This window comes from Acomys russatus, chromosome 24, assembly GCF_903995435.1.
Source record: "Acomys russatus chromosome 24, mAcoRus1.1, whole genome shotgun sequence".
Classification (NCBI taxonomy): Eukaryota; Metazoa; Chordata; class Mammalia; order Rodentia; family Muridae; genus Acomys; species Acomys russatus.
This window is the reverse complement of record NC_067160.1, coordinates 46,476,228-46,501,460: the sequence shown is the minus strand read 5'-3', so window position 1 is coordinate 46,501,460 and position 25,233 is coordinate 46,476,228. Positions and strand designations below refer to the sequence as shown.

The following is a 25,233-nucleotide window of genomic DNA, read 5'->3' as shown; positions in this document are numbered from 1 at the left end:
TAATTTTGAAATGGAGTCTAGGCCAGATTGGCCTACATCTCAGTGTTTAGTCAGAGCTTAGCCTTGAATTTGTAATCCTCCTGCCTCTGCCTTTCAAGTTCTGGGATTACAAATATGAATTATCTACCCCACAACACCCACCTTTGAGGTCTCAGTTTGCAACTAAATTTCCTTCTGATGGTTGTCATAACTGCAGCCCATAAATTTTAGTGTGTTTATTATGTTTGTTTATTTCTAAGTATTTTATAATTCCCTTTGGCTTTCTTCTTTTGGTCATTGGTTTCGTTTCCACATGTCTGAAGTTTCCAGTTTTCCTCTTCTCATTGATTTCTAACTTCATCATAAAGAGCCTTTATGTGGACTTAAAATACATTGAGGCTTGTTTTGTGGTCTAATATGTTGACTCTGCTGGTGATCCTCGTGTGCTTGAGAAGAGTATGTAGTCTGTGGTTGCTGTATGGAATAGTCCATACATGTATGTTGAATATAGTTTTTTGTGTGTGTGATGTTCAATTTCTGGCTTTACTTTTCTTCCATATGGCTACTCTACCCACTGCTGAACATACAATATTGTAATTGTTTCCTCTTAATTATTATTTTGGAAAAACTTAATCTTGACTCATGGTTTCAGAGTTCTCAATGTATCATGGCCACCAGCCATGTGACAAAGCAGAGCAGCCAAAAATGAAAAAAAAAAAAAAAAAAAACCCAACCAACCAGTCAATAAGATGTGTGTGTGTATGAATGCTTGAGCTCTTACCTTTCTATCTCTTTTTGTTTTCAGTGTTGGTGATTGACCCCAGGGCCTTGCACATGCCCCTTACTGTTTCTTCTGATCAGTGAGTGAGGTGTATGCACAGGCTAGCTACCATTGTTTGACTCCATTTTGACAGAGAATTTAGGGGTTTTAATGGAATAGTAGTATCTGTATTGTTTCCCTTCTACTCTGTTTGGAATTTAAAAATTAGGACATTCAAAAGCAACTGTTTTCAACAAAAAAAACAAAACAAAATAAAAAAAAGCAACTGTTTGTATGGAGCAAAGTAGACAGCTGCTGTGCATAACCAGGGAGGGTACAGGCTCATAGACAGCTACTGTGCATAACCAGGGAGGATACAGGCTCATAGACAGCTGTACATAACCAGGGAGGGTACAGGCTCACAGACAGCTACTGTGCATAACCAGGGAGGGTACAGGCTCACAGACAGCTGCTGTGCATAACCAGGGAGGGTACAGGCTCACAGACAGCTGCTGTGCATAACCAGGGAGGATACAGGCTCACAGACAGCTGCTGTGCATAACCAGGGAGGATACAGGCTCACAGACAGCTGCTGTGCATAACCAGGGAGGGTACAGGCTCACAGACAGCTGCTGTGCATAACCAGGGAGGATACAGGCTCACAGACAGCTGCTGTGCATAACCAGGGAGGATATAGGCTCACAGACAGCTGCTGTGCATAACCAGGGAGGGTACAGGCTCATAGACACCTGCTGTGCATAACCAGAGAGGGTACAGGCTCACAGACAGCTGCTGTGCATAACCAGGGAGGATACAGGCTCACAGACAGCTGCTGTGCATAACCAGGGAGGGTACAGGCTCACAGACAGCTACTGTGCATAACCAGGGAGGGTACAGGCTCACAGACAGCTGCTGTGCATAACCAGGGAGGATACAGGCTCACAGACAGCTGCTGTGCATAACCAGGGAGGATATAGGCTCACAGACAGCTGCTGTGCATAACCAGGGAGGATATAGGCTCACAGACAGCTGCTGTGCATAACCAGGGAGGGTACAGGCTCATAGACACCTGCTGTGCATAACCAGAGAGGGTACAGGCTCACAGACAGCTGCTGTGCATAACCAGGGAGGGTACAGGCTCACAGAAGAGCCAAGAAAAAGTTTACTCTCAAATTCATGCTGAAACCCAGCACAGGGAGAACTAAAACAGCAACCAAAAAGACTTAACCTGGGCTGGAGAGATGGCTCAGTGGTCACAAACACTGGCTGCTCTTTCAAGGACTCAGGGTCAGTTACCAGCACAGCAGCTCACAGCATCTGTAGCTCCAGTTCAGGAGTGTCTGACACCTTCTAGCCTATGAGGGCCACAAGGCACACACATGGTACACAGATACACATGCTGGGGAAAACACCCATACATATGAAAACAAAAATGAAAACTCAGCAAATAAGGAAGGTGGGGGAGATTTTAATTTCTATAATCACTACATATGACACAAATGTCTTTTTTGTTTGTTTGTTTGTTTGAGACAAGGTTTCTCTGTGTAGCCTTGCCTGTCCTGGACTCACTTTGTAGACCAGGCTGGCCTCAAACTTACAGAGATCTTCCTGTCTTTGCATCCCGAGTGCTGGGATTAAAAGTGTGTGCCACCACCACCCGGCTTGATGCAAACATCTTAATTTTCAGTAATTTCAAAAACCACAAAGCAGGGCTGGAGAGATAACCCAGTAGTTAATTTAAGACTACTTGCTGCTCTTGGAGAGGGCCCAGGTTCAGGTCTCAGCATCTTCATGGAAATTTACACAACTGTCTGTAACTCCATGTGTTGGTTTCATGTCAACTTGACACAAGCTAGAGAGACTGGAGAGGAGGGAACCTCAGTTGAGAATAGGCCTCCATAAGACTTGGGCTGTAGGCAAACCTGTAGAGTATTTCCTTAATTAATGATTGATACGAAAAAACCTGGCCCATTGTGGGTGGGGTCACCCCTGAGCTGGTGGTCCCAGGTTCTATAAGAAACTAGGCTGAGCAAGCCATGGAAAAGAAATCAGTAAGCAGCACCTTTCCTTAACTCTGCATGAGCTCCTGCTTCCAGGTTCCTGCCTTGCTTGAGTTCCTTCAATGAGAAACAGTGATGCAAATGCCTAAGCGAAGTAAACCCTTTCCTCCCCGAGTTGCATTGGTCATGGTGTTTTATCAGCGCAGTAGTAACCCTGACTCGGACACTCCTGTTCTAGGGGATGTGATTCCCGCTTCTTGTGTCTGCAGGCACCAGGCACACATATGCTGCACTTCACATTCATGCAGGCAAAACAAAAATACATTAAATGAGAGTAAATAAATCCTTTACTTAGAAATACAAAGAAATCATGAGGCATATAAAGAAACAGGAAAGTGGCCCATTCAAAAGAAAAACTAAGTTCACAGATTCTCCCCAAGGAAGCTCAGATATCTGATTTAATATTTAACTAAAAATATTATGGGGTGTTAGTGTTGATCAAACCCATGCATTTTAGCCACATCTGACAAAAACTTGAAAGCAACTATCTTGTGGTTACTCAAAAAGTTGGAGTCATGAATGAAGTCAAAAAAGCAATATATGAACAAAATGAGATTATCATGAATGAGAAAGAAAATATGAAAAGGAGCCAAAATAAAAATCTGGTTTTGAAAAGTACAGCAGTCCAAGTAAAATATTGGTAATGGGATTGAATAGATGTCTCACTCAGTTGTTCAGGTGTTTCCTGTGTGAGCAGAAGGACGCAAGTTCAATCCCAAGACCCCACACAAATAAGCAGGGCCTTGCAGTGAGTGCTTGCAGTCTCTGCTGAGGAGGCAGTGTGTCCTCTGGGAACTCCAGGCCAATGAGAGACCCCGTCTCAAAAAAAAGCAAGATGTTCAGTAGCTGGGTAACATTTACAATGTTCTCTGGCCTCCACAGCACATGCTCACATACATGTACTGTTATACACATATGTACACTCCACACACACGCAGATGTGACTGGAGGACTTCTAAGGCAGATTTGAGCAAGCAACAGAAAGCAGTCAGGAAAGGAAAGTTTAGGTGGGGATGTATTTAAATACCCTATTTCCTTCTTCCTCGTATTTAACCTTTCTGATCTTAGGCAGCCTCCAGACTCATACTTACCTCCTGTTTTGCTTGCTAGCATGACCAGAGTTTTCTCTTGAAAACCCCAAATATGACATTGTTACTGTCCTTTCAAATATCCAAGGGCACCCTTGTATCTACAGATTGAGTTGCATTTTCTTTTAGCATTCAGAGATCTTATTATCCTGGATCTTCGCCGCCGCCCTCACCCCCCCCCCCCCCCCCCCCCCCCCCCCGCTTTTTGAGACAGGGTTTCTCAGTGTAACAGACCCTTGACTGTGCTGGAACTCTCTTTGTAGACCAGGCTGGCCTTGAACTCAAAAAGCTCTGCCTCTCAGTGCTGGGATTAAAGGCATGTTGCCACCACACTTGGCTCCAGTGTTCTTCCTAACAGCCCCAAATTCTACCCATATACTGTACTCATACAATCCTTGCCTTCAAAGCCACCCACTGGTTAAAAAAAAAAAAAAAACTAATTAATTTTATGTGAATTATGTAAGCTATTAAGTGACATTGGTAGGCACTAAATTAGACTATATAAAGTCTGTTTTTTAAAAGGACTCTAGTTACACGGGGAGGCCTTGTCTCAAACCAGCAACAACAAAAATACTCTAAAGAGGCTCAGGTCAAAGGTTGTCATCTGCCATATTGAATTTGAGGCCCGCTGAGAATGCATGAGATACAGAGAGAGAGAAAGAAGCATCAGGCAGAGTCTATTAACAAGCATCGCTACTAAATTCAACGTCAACATTCCACGCTGTGCACAAGGAATGCCATGTACTAAACAGTTTGCACTGTGCCCTGTATTGGCAAACAAGAAGCCTAACAGCACCCTGGACAGCATGCATTAGTCCAGAATGTTTGACTCCAGCCCGTTGAGCCTTCTGATACAGCTTCTAGTTCGCCAGACTGTAGGGTTGAGAAGACAAACCCAGTGACTAACTGCAGTCTTCTTGAAGCAAACATTCACATCCAGGAATGTTGTACTCCGTTTTTTGTTGTTGTTGTTGTTTTGTTTGTTTGTTTTTTGTTTTTATCTGCAAACAGCCATTCATCTTCAAATTGTACATTTTAAAAACACTCAAAGAGCATAACTAGATGCGACCAATGATCTAATAATTAGATGAAATACTCAGAAATAAGGTAGGTATTGTGAATTGAAAAAGGGATTACTAGACAGCTATGTTATTCCAGCTCTTGGGAGCAGGAGCTGGAGAATCAAGGACTTGATGCCGACTGGTTACATGAGGTCAAAAAAAAAAAAAAAAAAAAAAAAAAAAGACATCGATTGCTAACCCAGCCTTGCCAACTGAAATGTTAACATTGGTAGCGAAAATATGATATTCCTAATTTGTTTTAACTTGTTTTCTTTTTTTTTTCTCCAAACATTGTGATTATGTAATAAAGTTTTATTTAATAAAACTTAATTTACACATGTTTTTTGACTATACTTATGAATCAAGAAATATATTCAAGTTGGCCACCAAACTAGTAAACATTTCGTTAGGGGTGCCCACGATTATACTTTCTTTCTTATTTACATATTTTTAAATGGGTGTGTATAAGGAAAAAGGAAATACCACTCTTGTTGCACAGGACAAGACACAAAGGATAACTGTAATAACATAGATTTTTTTTTTTTTTTTTAATAATTGATTTTCTCGGTCTCGTTGTAAATGACTCACTAGGAAAAGAGTGTACTTCTTTCAAATAAAGAGTAAGCGGAGCCAGGCGTGGTGGCGCACACCTTTAATCTCAGCACTCGGGAGGCAGAGGCAGGCAGATTGCTGTGAGTTCGAGGCCAGCCTGATCTACAAAGTGAGTCTAGGACAGCCAAGGCTAACATAGACCCTGTCTCGAAAAAACAAAACAAAAAACAAACAAACAAAAGTAAGCGGCTTTAGATGTATAAGTTACTAAGTTTTATGTAGTAACAGTGCCTGGCCTGGAGGAAAGGACCTGTAATCTCAGCTACTGGGGGTGGGGGGCGGGTCAAGACGGGAATGAACAGTTCAAGGCTTGCCTGCTATTTAAAGTGAGTTCAAGACAGCCCTGTCTCAAAATGAGTAATAAATTAGTCTGGGGGTATAGCTATGTAGTACATGCATGAGGTCCTAGGTGCAGTCCTCAGCAACAAAATAATTTTTTAAAAAACTTGTACAGAACCTGCTTTGGTCTTAGCTACATCGTGTATGTGTGCTCATCCTGGACAGGAACTTTAAACTTCGCTTTATTGCTGTTGCTTTCTATTCCACTTTGTAATGTCTTTTCAAATAAAAGTCTCATCTTTGAGTCACAGACTCAAACAACCTTATTCGTTCCTAGTTTCTTTAGTACCTGAAACCCGGTAACTAGGGAGTCTGAAGTCTGATTTGTAGGTCGGATTCTGTCACAATCCCAATCCCTGGCTCTGTGCGCCTCGGTAAATGCCGGGGGAGCTGAGTAGGCGTTACTAGCTGCCTTGCAAACAGGACTTGCTCCGGCAAGGTAGACAGACGCCTCCCAGACCCGGTCGCTGCCTAGGCGGCTGACTCAGAGGCGACTGAGGCCAGCGCGCAAGCGCAGATCCTCCGGCAGGCTCCGAGCCTAGGTGGGGCTGCGGGAAGGAAGCTCCGCCTCGCGGGAGGACGCGGGGCCTATGAGGTGGGGCGGGAGGCGGGCCGGAGGGCGGAAGAAGCCGCTTCACGTGAGCAGGGGGCGGGGGCAGGGCGGCAGGGAGGCCCAAGGCGGCGAAGCCTCCCGGACGGCGCTCGGCGGCAGCAGGTCGGGTACGCTCGCCGTTCCCCTCCTCACCCTGGTCTCCCTATCCCAGAGGTGGGGTCGCTTTTCGCCACCCCAGCTGGACTCCGGCTATGTTCTCTTCCCGCCGGGCGGGGTCGGGCCGGGGAGTGGCGGGGGGCTCCCTCGACGGGCCGAGTTCTGAGGGGGAGCAAAGATTGGGTGTGGGGGAGCGGCCACGGAGGGCAGATGGCGCATGCGCGGGCCCTATCCCCACCCGCTCCCACCCCTCCAAGAACCCCTGCCCAAACCGGTTCCCCCTGTCTGGGTGGGTTGTCCGCCTTTAAGCCCTGCAACTGCTGCCTTGTGGGAGGTCTCTTCCCTACCAGCAAAGCCGGTTTCTCTTCACTTTTTTGTTTTTGTCTCGGTCTAATTTGGAGATCTGCCTGTGTCCAATGCCTCAGTTTCTCCCGTTGTCCACTAGGTCGTCGTGTGTGTGTGACTGAGGTTGGTTTGGGCCTCGGGCTGCCTTCCTTGGCTGTGCCTAATTCGAAAGACTGACTCTTTTCAGTGTCGCTCTCCTTTCTCTTACTGGTCTTTTCTGCCTCATTCTCTCCACCTGCAATTAAAGCGCCTTTGGCATCGCGCTCTTTCCGTCTACATGAAAAACACCTGCCTGCTCCTGCCTAGTTGTGCCTTTATTTTCAGCGCTCTTCAGGGTTATGTGAGTCAGCCAAAGGCTTTTCCCCGCCTTCCATGGGGTGCGCTGTCCATTCCCTGATAGTAGTCAGCTCCTCAGTCTTCTGACACCCACATTTGTAGTCTGCACCTGCTCTTGCTAGCGTACCCGTACCTGTGGTGCCTGTAGGATCCACGTATCGTGGAAGCAAATGTCGTAAGCAGACTGTTAAACTGAACATGCTCACCGGCCTCCTTTTAAAACTGCTCCAGATTTGTATTTCAGATTTGGAGTCGCGGGGCGGGGGTTGGGGGAGGCGCGGGGCTTGTCAGTTCATGGGGCGTGGTTCCCCCTGTCCCACCAGAGAAGACTGTCAGGGGCAGGGTTTCACAGTGTATTTGATATTTTCATTTATATCAACACCTGTATTTACATTCTTGTAAATAGAGAGTGATGTAAGTATGTGAGCTTCCAGCTGCTTTGTTTATTTAGGCAGAGAAACAATGGAAGGTAGTGAAACTGTCAAACTGAAAAGTCATTTGGAAAAAAGCTTTGCTGCCAAGGAAGTGCACATATAACTTTTAAATGTAAGCAAAGGACCTGTTGTCTTAATGCATTTCTATTTATAGTACTGTAGGTTATATTGTATATTGAAGATTTAACCAAGCTTACTTAGGAAATGAAAATGAGCAAAGGATAGAATTCTTTTTTTTTTTTAAGATTTATTTTATTATTATGTATACAGTGCTATGCCAACACGTACACCTGCAGGCCAGAAGAAGGCATCAGATCACATTACAGATGGTTGTGAGCCACCATGTGGTTGCTGGGAATTGAACTCAGGACCTCTGGAGGAGCAGTCAGTGCCCTTAATCTCTCAGCCATCTCTCCAGCCCAAGGATAGAATTCTTTTACGATTATCCTTAATACGTCAGAATTTGAACTACAATTTGAAATCGTGACTTTTTTGTATGTATGTACATTTTAATTTACGTGTCGTGCTTTGGCTGAAGGAGGAGGATCATAAGTTCAAGGCCAGCCTGGGCTACATAGCAAGACCCTGTCTCAACAACAAACAAAAACTAAAATTTACATGTTTAATACAAATTTAGATCAGTTTCATGATTAAAGTTTCTATATTGCTATGTTGTGGAATCTTTTCCAGTTTCTTCAGCTCTGTGTGTCTGTGTGCCTACATGGCTGGTGATGCAATTCTGTGATCTACCACCAAGGAACACTGCAGTGTCCAACCTTGCTTTGCTTTACTTTTTATGTTTGTTTATTTATTTATTTATTTACTTACTTACTTACTTTAGGTTTTTTGAGACAGGGTTTCTCTGTGTAGTCTTGGCAGTCCTGGACTGGCTTTGTAGACCAGGCTGACCTCGAACTCAGAGATCCGCCTGCCTCTGCCTCCCAAGTGCTGGGATTACAGGTGTGTGCCACCTCACCCAGCTTGCTTTACTTTTTAAACTCAGTTTACATTTAACTAGTAAGCTATGTCTTTGGGAACTTAATTTATTAACTATGTGAATTTTTGGCATGGTATTTTCTTTACAGTTTACAAGTGATTCTTAACTCAGAATCTTAACATGGGATTCTTCCCTTCTGCGTATTGAGAAGTATTGTGCACATTATCCACATAACAGGCATGATTTTCCAAATAAAACAACTGAACTTTTAATGTCATTTTATTTAGTAAATTTCCAGTTAGGTAAATCCTACTGTGAAAGTTAATTTCATAGTAATTGTTCTGCCACGTCACTTCCATGATTTATTTTGTGTAAATCAGGTCCAGTGTTGGGTATCTCCATGAAGACACTGGTGTTCTAATCTTCTGACAGGGACTCCCCATAAGTATCTTTGCAACTTTCAAGATTGTCAGATATCATTAGACTTCTTTAGCAAGTGAGTAAATAAATAAGCAAGATTCAATATTTTCTTGGAACAAGAACCCTATTTACCTTCAAGTCCTGTTTAACCATGTATCTAAATCATTTTTGTACTTTGTATTTTTTTAAACCAATTTTTCATAGTTAAGCCCTAAGGAAAGAAAATCCAGAGATTAAAAAATAGGTACCCATGTATATTCTTGAAAGGAAAACCCAGCCTCATCTACAGCTGCTTAGGAATGTTTTCTTGTTTTTGTTTCTCCACAAACTGATTGCTTGGCCATCCTCCTCCACTTTCATCCTTTCCTGGTAATGTTAGTGTTTTAAAAACATGGAAGCAAAACAATATTGGGTGTGTATTTACACTTGGAATGCAGCCACTGTTGTTGACTCTTACCAACCTTGTTTCTCTTCATGTGCAAAAATTGACCAAATATGGAAGTGTGCAAGTAATGAACATGTTACTTTAAAGAGTCTGGCCTTGAAGTTTCCCTTCTCTTTCCAAGTTATCCATAATACTCTGAAGATTCTCTTTCAGAGTAGTTTTGTAAGGTCTAAGTATTCCCATCCCTTCCTTCAGTCACTGTAAGGTCAAATAATGCCCTAATTCTGTCTTTTAAGTTCATGATTGATGCTAAATAGTAGTACTTTGGCAGTTAAATATGAAATAGATTTTAATTGTCTATGTTGGCAAATTTAGAGGTTTGAACTTCCCCCCAGAACCCAAAGCATAATTGTTAAGAATTCCTGGTTAAGACTCTATCAGTAGCAAATCAGAACTGACATCATAGGCCAGTGTACTCTCCGGGTTCTTTGTGGCAATAATTTTTCTCCACAGCAGCCTTACTTTTTTTTTTTTTTTTTTTTTTTTGAGACCAGCAAGGTACCTTGGGCTAGTGAGCCTTCTGTTCGCCTCAGAAGTACGGAAACAAACTTCACTGGTAGCTTGTGTTGGACTTTTTAGGGTGTATTAACTGAGTTTCTGTGATAACTTTAACATAGTGTTATTCATAGTTTAACAGTAATTTGGTTTTGAACTTTGTCTTCCCATTTTCCATTATCCATTTTAGTAATTATGTATTGATCTACTTCTTCTAAGGATGCGTCTTGCACCACTTAAGAGAAGTGTTATGCAGACTGAGAATTCAGTTCTGTTGTTGCTCTCCAGCCCCACTTGTGGAACATTTAAAAGAAAATTTTGTCTCATAATTTGTTGAAGAGTGACTTTTATATAAGCTGGATTTCTAAATTTTTGATTTCAAGTATACCCAAGATAATTTTCTTTTGTTTTTGTTTTTTAAAGTTAAGCTGCAATTAATCAGAAAGCTGACTTTCACATGATTCCATTACTTTATTAATACAATTCAAAGCAGCAGCCCCAAGCTAAGAGTCAGATTTTAAATAAAGCCGGGTCTATTTAGCAATTAGTGATGGAAAATAATCTATACTTTTAAAGATGGGTTGCAGTTCATTGACTTCATTAGATCTGTCCTATCCTTTTTGGGGAGTAGGCTGTGAGAAACTCATGTGAAAACTAGAGTGAAGAAAAAAAAGTTTAAAACTGACAAAAAGAAAAGAGCTGAGACTAATCTATGTATTCCCTTGTTACTCTACTTGTTTAGTTTTAGTGTGGGGATCAAACCCAGAGCCTCATACACACCAAGCGTGTGCTCTGCCTCTGGGCCCCACCATAGACCCTCATGGTGCACATGTGCCTGTGGAAGCTATAGGTGGCCGTTGGGGGTTGTTCTCAATTGCTTTCTGCATTCATTTTTTTGAGGTAGGTTTTCTTGCTGAACCGGAAGCTCATCAGTTCAGTTACCTGGTCAGTGAGCGTCAGTGTTCTCCCTGACCCACACTGCAGTGCTGGGGTTATGGGCACATGACACATTGCCTGGCTCTTCTTTCAAATGGGTCCTAAGGATCTGGATTCAGGTCCTTTTGCCTGTCATGGCAATGTTGACTTTTGCTGCTGACCCATCTCTTCAGTACTCATTTTCCTTTAAAAGATACAACCGTGATGGAAATTGGCCTGCTATAGCATCTTGTTTTGTTATAGAGTCTGGTTTTGTTACTTCCTATTCTTGTTCTTAGGCTGAGTAATATTAACCAGGGCTGAATTTTAGAAGGGTACACCTAAGAGCAACACAGAAGACAGGCTGGAATAGGCAAAAAAGTGGAGCTAGGGATACCAAGGAGTGAGATATAGCTCAGAATAGAGCAGATGCACCTCAGTGCCTCAGTTTGCAACAAGTTTCATAAATTCTCTGTGAAGTAAAGCAAGTTACCTAATCTGTCTTTGTTTGAGTCTGTCATACAAAGTTAATACTCATCTGACAAGGTTAGTGTGGCACTGGCAACAATGTGTTCAAGTCTTTTTAGTTCCACATTAGACCTAAAATTGGCCCTCAGTAATTAATACATATTACTTCCCTTTAGATATAACAAGATTTTTTTAAAGATTTATTTATTTATTATATACACAGTGGTTTGTTTTGCTTTGTTTTGTTTTGTTTTTTGTCTGCATGCATGTCTGTGGGCCAAAAGAAGGCACCAGATCTCATTATAGATGGTTGTGAGCCACCATGTGGTTGCTGGGAATTGAACTCAGGACCTCTAGAAGAGCAGATAGTGCTCTTAACCTCTGAGGCATCTCTCCAGCCCATAACAAGATGTTTTAAGTATCCTCAAGATTCCATAGCTATACTAATTTGCTTATTGAACAGCACAGTTTACTTACTGAGCAGTGAAAAGTGGTGAGGAGTAGGAAGCAAGTGACAAGTGTGTTTGGTCCAAAGGAATTGCTGGGTATGTTTTGAGAATCAGTGTTGTCTAACTGTCTTCTTGGCCATAACAGTTGGAGGTTTGATAGAGTCAGAGGTGTTTAAGGGTAGCAGCTGGAATAGTTGGCACCTTCCTGTAATTCCTCATCCTGGAGGCTGAGACAAGAAACACGATTTTAAGGCCAGATGGGGCTGGCTATGCAATAAGATTTTTGTCTCAAAACAATGTGCTGTTGTTGGATCTGGGGCTTTTTCTCATTAGTCCTTTGTAGCTATATTTTCAAGAACTTGCACATAGTGTAGCATATTGGTCCTTTGTCTTTTTATTAATGTACTCTGCAATTACAATCATGCAGTAGTTGTCCCCAGTAACTTGCAAGACAGGGGAGTGCTTCAAAAACCCTACCCATACTGAAATGCTGTAGTATTTGCATATAATCTGGGCACCCTTGCACATCCTGAGTACTTTAACTCATCTCTGAGAATACTTGGTACAGAGTAACTTTTTGTTTGTTATGCTGTATTATTTAGGTGGGAAAGTACATGTTGGGTGTGGTTGTAATTTTTTTTCAGTGTATTTTTGATCCTCAGTTGAATGCATGGATGAGGAATAAATGGATTTGGAGGGCTTTGTATCAACCATTCAACTTTACTGAGCACTTGTATTAAGCAAGTATATGAAAATAATATAAATAAAACATAGAATCCTTAACTAGAAATAGTTCCAGTATACTGTGTTGTGACTATGTATTTCCTGTGTGCAGCATGGTGGTTTATAGTTACTGTTTACTTCTAAATGATTAGAGAGTAAATAGAGACTAGGAGTGAGGTTTAACTTACTTGTTATATAGTATATACAATAATTCTTGTGTTAAAACTTAAAAAGTAAACAAACTTAGAAGCCCTAGTCAACATTTCAAGAGGAGGATGGAAGGACTGACTTCCTAACTATGTCACTAAATTTTATTGGAGGGTGGGGAAAACTCACTGGGGGAATAGAGGCACATTTCTCACTTACGAACCACCATATACAAAGGCTTGGAAGCTAAAAAGTTAGTGAACCATTTAGAGGATTGTGTGGTATGATTTGATAAGACTAAAATGGTAGCTGGGCACAAGCTTTTGAAGACTAAGTGATTCAAAGAACTTGGGTTTCATTTAGTGTTCTTTCCTTTTTAATTTTTAAAATCATTTTTATTCGTATGGATGTTTGGCCTGCATGTATGCCTGTGTGCTACATATGTTCCATAGAAGACAGAAGAGGGTATCAGATCCTCTAAAACTGGAGTTACACATAATTGTGAGTCATCAGGTAGGTATTGGAAATTGAAACAGGGTTCCCTGGAAGAGCAGCTAATGTTCTTAGCCATTGAGCTGCTTCTCATTAGAGAATGTAAACTTTTAAAATATATTTACCTTTGTTCTGTGTGCATTGGTGTTTTGCGTGCATTTGTCTATGTGAGAGTGTCAGATCTTGGAGTACAGACAGTTGTGAGCCGCCATGTGGGTGCTGGGATTTGAACCTTGGGTACTCTGGAAGAGTAGTCAGTGCTCTTAACCACTGAGCCATCTAAAACTGCAAGGGTGTCTGTTAAACATCACAATTAAACATGCCAAAGGAGAAACCATTATTTTATTTTGTGTGTATTGGTGTTTTGTTTGCATGCGTGCTGAGTGACTGCAGAAGCCAGGAGAGGGCATCAGATCCCCTGGAACTAGAGTTAAAGATGCTTGTGAACCACCCGGTAGGTGATGGGAACCAAACCCAGTTCCTCTAGATGACTCTATACTACTGAGGCATCTTTCAGCCTCCAGCCAACTCTGATGATTGATCGATCGATTGATTGATTGATTGATTGATCTGCTTATTTTATGCATGCATAGGGAGGTCAGAGGACTTGTTTGTAGCGCCTGTTCTCTCCTACCATGTAGGTTCATGAGATCAAACCCAAGTCCTCAGGCTTGGCAGAAGTACCTTTATGTACTGAGCCATCTCACTAGTCCTCATTCTATTTGCATTCAAGAATTAGCAGAGATTTTGAGGAAGGTGAAGAAGAATTGAATATAGATTTTATGTAATAGTTTGAAATTCTGTAACTAAAGAGTTAATAACTAGAGAGTGTGTAGAGCAGCGATTCTCAACCTGTGGGTTGTGCCTCCTTTATGGGCTGTCACAGAGGTTACCTCAGACCATCAGCAAACATGGGTATTTATGTTACAATTCATAGCAGTAGCAAAATCATGCTTATGAAATAGCAGTGAAAATAACTTTACAGCTGGGGGTCACCACAGCATGAGGAACTGTATGTATTGAAGGGTCGTGGCATTAAGAAGGCTGAGAACCATTGCACTAGAGAGAGACTTTGAAGAAGGAAAGGTGAAGGGTATGCTTGCTACTAAAATTTATTAGAACTCCAAAGAAATGTAAGAAAAAGAAGAATCCAAGTTTTTCTGTTTTGTTTCTCTTGGATCTGTGGTTAATTGGGATAGAGAGAACCTGGAGGAATATTTTGTTTGAGACATGGAGGTTTGATTTGGTTTGAAATGACATGATAATAAGAGCCCTACCAGGTCGTGTCAGGTATACCAGGCACTATACCAGTCCATTTTCTTTGCTACTGTAAGGGAGTATCTACCTGGCAAAGGTAAACAGCATGTCTTGTTTCTTCCTGTAGGCGCCTGGCCAAGATCAGACACTTGATGGTGAATAGAAACAACAGAAACCAGAACACAAATGTTTGTGTGGAACTCCGAGAAGAGATTGGCCTGGGGTAGTATAATAGGAATAGCTTTGCCACCTGATGACATAGCCAAGGGAAAGAGGGAGAGGGTCAAATGTCTACTACAGGCAGTAGGACAACAATCTAAATGAGTGAACGGTAGGCAGGTAGGAAACAAAGCCAAAGTGATAGTTTCAAAATAAGGAAACGGTCATTTTTATTTACTTTGGGTTTTGAAATTTTGTATTATGGGTAGGGTTTTTGTTTGTTTGTTTGGTTTTTGGTTTGGTTTTGGTTTGTTTGTTGGCTAGTTGGTTGGTTGGTTGGTTGGTTGAGACAGGGTTTCTCTGTGTAGCCCTGACTGTCCTGGAACTTACTCTGTAGACCAGGCTGTCCTCAAACTCAGGGATCTGCCTACTTCTGCCTACCGAGTGCTGGGAGTAAAGGTATGAGCCACTACTACCCAGAGCATTATAGTTTTGTTTACAGTTTTTTAAAAAAAGATTTATATGTTTGTTTTTTAAGATTTATTGTTAGTGTATGCATATGGTTGTTTGGCTACTTGTGCCTCTATAGTCTATGCACCTTGTGAGTGCCTGATGCCTTGGAGGCCAAAAGAGGGCGTCAGATTACCTGGAACTGAAGTTACAGATGGTTGTTGGCTATCATATGAGTACTGCGAACTGAATCTGTATCTTCTGCAAGAACAGAAAGTGCCCCTAACCGCTGAGCCATCTTTCCTGCCCCTGTGGACAGTTTTTGTTTGTTTGTTTTTGGTTTTTCAAGACAGGGTTTGTCTGTGTAGCCCTGGCTGTCCTGGAACTCACTCTGTAGACCTGGCTGACCTGGAACTTGCTTTGTAGATGAGGCTGGCCCCAAACTCAGAAACCCACCTGCCTCTGCCTCCCAAGTGCTGGGATTAAAGGCGTATACCATAATTCCTGGCATCTGTGGATAGTTTTTGTTTTTTGAGGTTTTTTTGTTGTTGTTGTTTCTTATTTTTTTTTAAGTGGAAATTTAATGAGAGTTGGGGAAAAGGAGAAAAGTTTAGAAGTGTTGCTTTTTAATTTTTGTTGCTGCTTGTATGGGGAGGTGAGATCTTGATATGTTATCATGTTGGTTCAGACCCTGGACTGAGGATGTCCTCTGCCTAGGCCTCCTCAGTAACTGGGACAACAATAACATGTGCCAAAATTTCTAGGTAGGAAGTAAGGGTTTTGCTTGTTTGTTTTTTATCACAGGGTCTTACTATGTAGCACTGGCTGTCCTGGAACTCATTATGTAGGCCAGGCTAGCTTCAGACTTACAGAGATCCACTTGCCTCAGCCTCCCAAGTACTGGGATCAAAGGTGTGTGGGCTCCATGCCTGCCTACAAGTATGTTCACTGTTAATGGATTAGATTAATTTTAGTAACTAGAAACAATACAAATATTTAATAGCACTCTATACAAAAAAAAGTTCTTTTGTTGTGAATACTACCTTCCATTTCAATATACATTAATGGGATCTATAAGAGATTGAGAATTTGTACCTTTATTCAGCATGAGTCAGATACATTTAAAAACTTTTAATTGTGTGTGGAGGGAGAACATGGGGTGGGTGTGTACATGCGCATGTGCCCGTGCATGAATGTTACAATGCATGTGGAAGTCAGGACAACTCCCAGGAATAGGTTTTCTTCCACAATATAGGTTCTGAAAATAGAACTCAGGAACTCAAGTAACTAGGCTTAGTGTCTAATGCTTTTACCCACTGAGCCATCTCATTGGCCTCTAGGTGCGTTTTCCCCCCTGAGGTCTTTGCAGAAGCACATAATTGATCATAAAATTATCACTTACTATCACATAGCAGTGAGTTTGGGCAAAAAGCTTATTAAGAGTTTTGATGTTGTTTCCCTCCCACTTTTTTCTTTTCTCTTTCTTTCTTTCTTTCTTTCTTTCTTTCTTTCTTTCTTTCTTTCTTTCTTTCAATACAAAGACTCTCAATGTAGCCCAGGCTGCCTTTGAACTTGGCAGTCTTCCTGTTTCAACCTCTGAGTACTAGATATCTGCCCCTCCTGCCTGCCTGCCTTCCTTCCTTCCTTCTCTCCCTCCCTCCTTCCCTTTTTCTTTTTTCTTTCTTTTTTTTTTTTCACTTTTGTAAGAGAGAGTCCTACATTCCTACTAAATGTGAACCTTCAGTAACCCTGCCTCAGCCTTCTACGTGCTGGAATACCTGGCCTGGCTGAGACTTTATTTCAATCAAAATCTCTAGTGGTCTTTTATGTGTTAGTAGAATAAAATTAATGAAAATTAAGATGATATGAAATATATAACATCATTAGACTTTGAATATGCAGAAGATTGCATGAGTGAAGGAAATTACCTTTCACCTCAGGTGACTTTATCTTTTATTTATTTTCTTTTTAGTTTTTCTGGTTTGTTTTGAAGTATTCTCATTATGTAGCCTTGCCTACTGGCCTAGAGCTCACTATATAGACCAAATTGACTTTGAATGCATAGAGATCCAACTACTTATTAAAGGCATGCATGACCGTGCCTGGCCTGATATTAAGATGTGTAGGAAAAGAAACATCCCAGAGTTCTGCTTACCAATATGGGATTCTGGGTAACATGTTTGAAGCTCATCACTGTTGTGAAAGAAGGAAACAATCTTTTTAGTGTCTATCAAAGCCAAGGTGTTCATGTGTATCTAACAGAGATGGAGGCCTGGGGCTGTGGCTCAGTTCAAAATGCGTTTGTGTGGCATGCATACAAGCTGGGCTCAACACCTCATAAACCATGTGTGGTGAACCCACCCTTAATGCGAAGAGGCCATAGCTGCAGAGTGAGGCAGAGGCCAGCCTGAGCAGCACAGAACCCTCTACTGTCCCCTGCCATGTACTGACATTCTTCCTCTGTATGTAGGATACATTTTACTCTGTTGTGCTGTACAAAAAGAAGATTTTTCTCTTCGATGTTTTCCTTTATATTGTTTAGACTAAAGTAAATTATAATGTGCAGTTAGGAAATCTATGTACTTTGCCTTAGTAATATGCTTCCTAAATTGGATTGCTTAAATTAGCTAATATCTAAGTTTTTAAATTTTTAAAGGCTTTACTATTTGAATGCATATAACATTCTGTGTGCATTAAGTATTTTGTATGTCTATATCCACATAAAACCCTTCATCATTCACAGTAGCTCTGTGAAGTAGATATTGTACCATTTTCTCTTACAGAAACTGTTTAACTGGGCTGAACAATTAAGGACTAGTATAACCAGTGCACCAGTGCATAGTATAACTGGTATGCAGGAAAGTTTTTTATTGTTTGGTTTGGTGCTGGGGGATCAAACTCTGTACCTCTCACATGCTATACATGCTATGTTCCCCTAAGCTATAACCCCAACCCTAGCCCTAGGTTTAGTATTCTGATTTGGTTTTTTTCCTAACTTCAAATTGCGTGCTTCACTGTCACAAATAAGAACAGCATTCAAGAGGTCATAGGTTTGAGACAAGCCTGGGTTATATAATAAGGCCTGTCTCTGCCCCTCCTATATCTCCACAAATAAAATTTAAATGGTATTACCTTCTTACTGGGCATCCTTGTCTTTTCCGTCTTTATCTGATGTCTTTTTTTTTTTTTTTTATGTACTTCTTTAATAAACATTTGAACATCTACTATCAGACATTGCTCTAGGAACTAAAGATAACAGCCATTTATGAATCACAAAAAAAGGAGCTTGCAATTTAGTTTATGCGGTATTTACAAACAAAGGAATAAAATGTATTAGATGAAGAGATGCCATGGAGACTTGTTGAAATGGACGGAGACAATCAACTATCTTCACAAGGGCGTTTGTACTGTATTTTCTGTGGACATTAGCATTAGAGACTGAAGGGTGAAGAGTCAAGAGTAAGTGGCTTTTTGTGGAAACTGGTAAAAATAGAATTTTAAGACGAAGCTACATCAGTCCTTAGTGTCTTAAGACAAAGGCTCTAAGTCTCTAGAATGTTAGCCCAAATATATATCAATTTCGGTGGTGCCTCTTCATGATGGAATCTGGGGAGGACTCTTACCTTCTGTCCATGGAGACTAGAGAGAAGGCTTAGTTACTGTGGAGTGTTTTGATAAATCTCATTCCTGCTAAGTGACTCAGTCAGTTGAAGTTTTAAAAAAACAAGGGAAGGGAGCTGGTGTGGTGGTGCACGCCTTTCGTCTCTGCCCTTGGGAGGCAGAGGCAGGTGGATTTCTGTAAGTTTGAAGCCAGCCTGGTCTACAAAGTGAGTCCAGGACAGCTAGGGCTCTGTTACACAGAGAAACCCAGTCTTGAACAACCAAAACAAAACAAAAAAACAAAAGCAAAAAATAAAGCATAAATAAAAATAGACAACAACAACACAGTAAATTATCTTATAAAGTCTATTTTCTTATTACCTTCTCAAAGAAAACAGATGAGACTTCGAGCCTCTCAATTCTTTCTGACCAGAGTATTAGTAAAAGTTAGACTCCAGTCATATTTTGGCCACTTTTTCCAGGCCTTCTGCTGTTATTGCACTTTAAACTTCAGTTTAAAACAGATGAAAGATTAATTCAGCATGAGAAACTAATGTAAACTACAAACTCTAAAAGAGGCTTCTCAGCACTGGGACGTTAGACATTAAACAGTCTTAATAGAGCTCTGCTTTGGGACCCACAGATAACAGTGCAGTTTTGTCTTGATTTCTGTCAGTTACAGTACTTTGACCAAGTCACACCATCTCATTCACGATTAATTTTGTTATCTGTAAAATAGCACCATGAAGATTAGATTAGGACATATTCACCATAACATTAAAAAGGTGACATACTGTTATTAAAAGGAAAAAAAAAATCAAATCTTGCCTGCAGTGGGAACATCAGCAAGGGAAGCAGTTCCTTTGACTGAAGTGGAAATGGTCAAGTAGACTGAGAAGACTCCTGGAATTAGAAGGGCTAGATCATGTACAGAAGTCAGGAAACCACTGTAGGATGGTTACTGCAGTCTGTATCCTCAGCGAAGGTCTAAATTAATGCTTATCCCAACACGTCTCTTAGTTTGGTACCCTAAATCAACATGTATTAGCCTATATAAATTTGCCTCTCTGCTAACGTTACTACTAACATTACCTTTGCCAGATGTTGAATGTGTATCCATTCACTGGGTGAATGAAAACATTTTTCTTTTGACTTTTCAGAAGACCATTTTAAAGTTTTTTTTTTTTTTTTTTTTTTTTTTTTGAGACAAAAGTTTTCTATGTAGTTCTGGCTGTCCTAGAACTTATACTATAGACCAGGCTGGCCTTAAACTCAAGAGATCTGCCTGCCTCTGTCTCCTGAGTGCTGGGTATTTATCAATTTGTACTGTGTATTCATTGAATTTTTTTATTTTTAAATATTTTATGTTTATGAGTATTTTTAAAGACTTATTTATTATGTATACAGTGCTCTGTCTGCATCGGATCACATTATAGATGGTTGTGAGCCACTGTGTGGTTGCTGGGAATCGAACTCGGAACCTTTGGAAGAGCAGACAGTGCTCTTAACTGCTGAGCTATCTCTCCAGCCTGTTTATGAGTATTTTACATGCATGTATTATATGTGTGCACCACATCTGTGCCTGGTACCCATAGAGGCCAGAATACCCAGAGTCCCCTGGAACTGGAGTTACAGATGGTTATGAGCCACCAGGTGCATTCTAGGAAGAGAACCTAGGTCCTCATCCCCAAGGCTGTCCTCACACATGCAGCAGTCCTCCTGCCTCAGTGAGCACCACCGTGCCCTTCTCCGTTGTATTTATAGTTGGTCTTGTCCATTTTATGTTTTTATTTTCCTTTTTTGTTTTTGTTATTTTTCCAGACAGGGTTTCTCTGTATAACCTTGGCTGTCCTAAAACTCATGCTACAGACCACGCTGGCCTTGTACTCAGAGATCAGCCTGCCTCTGCCTCTAGAGTGCTGGGATTAAAAGGCATAAACCACCACCCAGTTCTGACTCCATAATCTTTAGGCATGATAAGAATAAGTAAAAGGCAACAGAAAGTCCAGAAAACAATCTGTCTTTATCTCTGACATTAGCTGGTTAAATGAATTTCCTAAGGGTTGCTATTTCCTTATACTTAATATTATTTGTGATTTCTTGTTTTCCTTTCTGTTTAATGCTTAGAAATGGTGCAAATCTTGAGGATAGGTGTTTTAGTTGAGTCTTAGAGAGAAAATAGTATTTGGCAAATGACATATGCTCAGTCAGTATATGTTCAAAGCACAGGGGCTGGAGCAATGTCTCAGTGGTTATGAGCACTTACTGCTCTCACAGAGGTTCACTGCCCAACACCCACATGGTGCCTCACAACCAGCATTAACTCCAGCTCCAGGGAATGTGAAGCCCTCTCTTGGCCTCATTAGGTACTGCACACATGTGTACATTCATACATTCAGGGAAAATACGCATATACACATAAATGATAAAGTTCAAAGTGTAAGCCAACACTTGAGTTGAAGAGATTGAACATTTAGCTATATTGATAAGATGCACATAGAGCCATAGCTGTTTTGTTGTATAATATTTATATTGTTTTGCGTTCTAAGAAATTTAAGGTGTGGGAAGATTCAGTTTTTAGTAGAATATATTTCCCAGTTGTAGAGTTTCTGCTTTCCTTGCCTTGAATTTATCTCTCTTGTGTATTAATGTGAAATTGTGTTTGCTATAACCATCCTAGTATTTTAAATTTTAGTATTGATGATGCTAGGGAAACATAGTTAATTGGTTAAATGATCAAGTGTTTTAACTTCACTTATGAGTAAAGCATTACAAGTTAAAAGCCAGAGTGCTGTTTAGTTCTTCTTTGCTTTTGGAAGCTGAGACCTGAGCTACATTGTGTGCCAAAGGCAACCTTGTATGTAGGTGGGGTTATTGTCAAGGGAGTGTTTTATTTATTTGGACTCTGAAATATCTTGACCTTCATAGCACAGAATTCCTCATAAGAATGAAAAGCCTAAATTACAAGTAGCATGTATACTGGGAAATATTTTACAAGCTTAAAAAACATATATCAATATCTTATATCTTTTTAAAGAATAGAATATAACTAAATATCTGATAGACATTTTATATGAATCTCTATGGTTTTTCTTTTTCAGGCACTTAAAAAATATTTAACCATTCATGAGTTGCACCTCATTCTTGAGTTATGGATGACAAGGCTTCTGTTGGAAAAATCAGTGTCTCCTCAGACTCAGTGTCTACTCTGAATAGTGAAGATTTTGTCTTGGTTTCCAGGCAAGGAGATGAGACACCATCTACAAATAACGGAAGTGATGATGAGAAGACAGGACTCAAGGTAAAGCTGTACAGCCTAAATGTGCCTTCTTAAACTCTATGTGCAACTTGGAGTTAGCTAAAAAGGAAGTAAAAAAAAAAAAAAAAAACAAAGAATAAATGGGGACGAACACTGAATTAATAGATTCATTTTTCAATGGTGTTGAAGAGTTTTATATATGGTTGATGAGTTATTCTTTAAGGATTTTTGTTTTGATTAGCTTCTTTTAAATTGTTTTTTCTTTTTTCTTGTTTGTTTGTTTGTTTTGGTTTTTTGAGACAGGGTTTCTCTATGTGAACCTGGCTAGACTTAAACTCACAGAGATCTACCTACCTCTTTCCCTCCCTTTTGAGTGCTGGGATTAAAGGCGTGCACTACCAAACCCAGCCTTTTAAAATTTTAAAATCTCTGTCAAAACTTATGCTGTAAGCATTTTTAAGTTTAAAATTGTTCTCCTTTTCCCAGCACTGGAAGACAGAGCAGGTGGATCTCTGTGAGTTCAAGGCCAGCCTGGTCTACAAAGCAAGTTCCAGACATCCAGGGCTGTTACACAGAAAAACCCTGTTTTAAAAAGGGGGTGGGGTGGGGTGGGGATAGATGGATAGACAGATGTACAGATAAGAGAGTAGACATTTGAAGTGAGGCCTAAATGAAATGGGAAAAGCTGTGGAGAAACTGGGGAAATTTTCCAAAGGCAGCAGCACATGTGGACATTGAGAGAGAAGGCAGAGGCTCAGCAGACTGAGTAGAACAAAGTGGAGCAGTGTGATCTGAGGTCGGGTGGGGCTGCTGCATGCTCGGTTCTATTGGAGCTTAGTAGCAAAATTGAACTTTGTTCTAAACGTGAGGAGAATTTTTGAAAGTTTTGAATGGGAACATGATCTAATTTACATTTTAAAAAGCTAACTTGCTGAGAGCAACTTTCAGCATAACAGCATGACCTACTCCCAGAAGCACTGGTGACCATCATTAAGACAAAAATAAAAAAAGCATTTAAGGTCTCTGGAGGTCTTTGAAAAGAAGTGCAGCAAATGAAAAGTGTTAATCATGAAAACTGTGGTAAGAATCTCATACTTTAAGCATCCCCATCTCCTCCTCCTCCTACCTGACTGAAACAGTAATGGTATCTGTCTACAGACTGTCATAATCAAAAAGATGGCTTGAGAGGAAATGGGAATGGTATCAAAGAATGTGATCAAAACATGCCATAGGAAAAGAATAAGATCAGAAGAAGGCAGGGGGTTCAGGAAAGCCATTGTCCCCATTCCTAGTTCTAGAGCAGTGACTCAGTTTTGCCTGTAGGGAGTTGCAAGTAATAAAACAGCTCTTAGCGTCTTCATTGTCAACGATTGTAAACAGTAAGAAGTCCTGAAGTGGGGTATCGGGGTTTACAGTGTCTAGTTTCTCTCACACACACACACACACACACACACACACACACATTGTTAGACATACAGAATATTTTCTGTACACTGAGGAGGAAAAAGCAGGCAACAGAAATTTCTGGTCAATGACCATTGAATTTAACATGCAGCATTTCCAGGACAGCCAGAGCTACCCTGACAAACCTTGTCTTTGGAAAACAACATCTACAAAAATACAATTATATGAAATGTTTCAAAGTAGTCTTTTTTGCTATGTCTACAAATTATACAATATTATGCTACAGGACAGATGTATGGGTGACAGTGGCATCAGATACTACAGACAGTATCAGTACAGAGGCTAGAGCGATGGATTAGCAGTTAGAGCACGTGCTGATCTTCAGGGGTCCCAGGTTAGGTTCTCAGCACCTAATGGTGGCTCACAGCTGTGTGTGGCTTTAATTCCAGGCACTCTACAGGCCTCTGGCCTCCATGGGCACCAGACAGGCATTCATGTAAAAGCAACCATAAAGAGATAGGTTTTTTTTCAAAAACTAGCTGAAAATTCCAGAACTAAAAAGTATAATAAGCATACATGTTTGGTGGCTTTTAGTCTTCAGAATGCTTGCTACTATATCTCTTTCTTTTTTCTTTTTTAAGATTGGTTATAACCAATCAGACAGAAGAGGGCATCAGTTTTCAGTATAGATAGTTGTGTGCCACTGTGTGGTTGCTGGGAATTGAACTTAGGATCTTTGGATGAGTAGCCAGGGTTAACTGCTGAGCCATCTCTCTAGCCCTTAATAGTAGTAGTAAACAGTAACAATACTTGGTCTTGTTGCCTGTGTGGGTTTTGTTTTGTTTTTTAACATTGAGCAGTCTTAACTTAATTTTTTTAATTGTTCACTTCCTTTCATGAGGAACTAATCTAATGATAAACTCCTCCTCCCTCCCTACCCCACCCCCTTTGGAAACAGGGTTTCTTGGCTGTCCTGGGCTTGGTTTGTAGACCAGGCTGGCCTCAAACTAACAGAGATCTGTCTGCCTCTGCCTCCCAGAGAGCTGGGATTACAGGCATGTGCCACCACACCCAGGTAATGATAAACTTTTTTTTTTTTTTATCTTTCAAGACAGGGTTTCTCTGTGTAGCCTTGGCTGTCCTGGACTCGCTTTGTAGACCAGGCTGGCCTCAAACTCACAGCGATCTCCAAGTGCTGAGATTAAAGGCGTGTGCTACCACACCCGGCATGATAAACTATTAAAGCCTGGGGTTTAACTTAGTAAAAACCAAAACCAACAACAACAAAAAAATCATAAAAAATAAAATAAGTCATCATTGGAATACAGTGCTTTTATTTCTCAGGACTCTGACTTATGTTGTCGGCTTTACTCACAAGTCTCAACACTTTAAAGGCCAATTCATATCAAATAAATCTTCCCCAAAATAAAGGAGATTTATTTATAAGAGGAGTTGTAAAAGTATCATTTTGCCTGTTCCAATTGTTGTCTCTCTTTTTAAAAAATTTGTAATTATATTTATTTACAGAAAACTTGGCAGTTTTCTGTTTTCTTGTAGGATTACTGTCTCTGTCTGGTATCCTAGTCCTAATCCTGGAATCTTCTAGCCTCTGGACAGTAATCTAACCTAGGCCTAGAATGTTTTTAGCCTTTGAGACTTAAGTGCTTACTAAGTTCACCCTTACTTGTTTTTTCCTTTCTTTTGGGGGAGGGTTGTTTGTTTTTCAAGACAGGGTTTCTTTGTGAAGCCTTGGCTGTCCTGGACTCACTTTCTAGACCAGGCTGGCATAGAACTCACAGCAGTCTGCCTGCCTCTGCCTCCCAAGTGTTGAAATTACAGGCATGTGCCACCCTACCTGGCCACTTGTTCTTTTTGAGCTCTGGGATAGCT

General features: G+C 40.8%; 1 protein-coding gene across 1 annotated transcript in view; it reads left to right on the top strand.

Moving 5' to 3' along the window:
* Nucleotides 1-25,233, top strand: part of Rabgap1 (RAB GTPase activating protein 1) — a 136,743-nt gene that overhangs the window by 2,927 nt on the left and 108,583 nt on the right. Inside the window, exon 2 of the mRNA XM_051166374.1 lies at nt 21,782-21,981. Coding sequence (XP_051022331.1) covers nt 21,832-21,981 — 150 coding nt within the window. The 5' untranslated portion in view covers nt 21,782-21,831. The remainder of the gene's footprint in view (nt 1-21,781; nt 21,982-25,233) is intronic.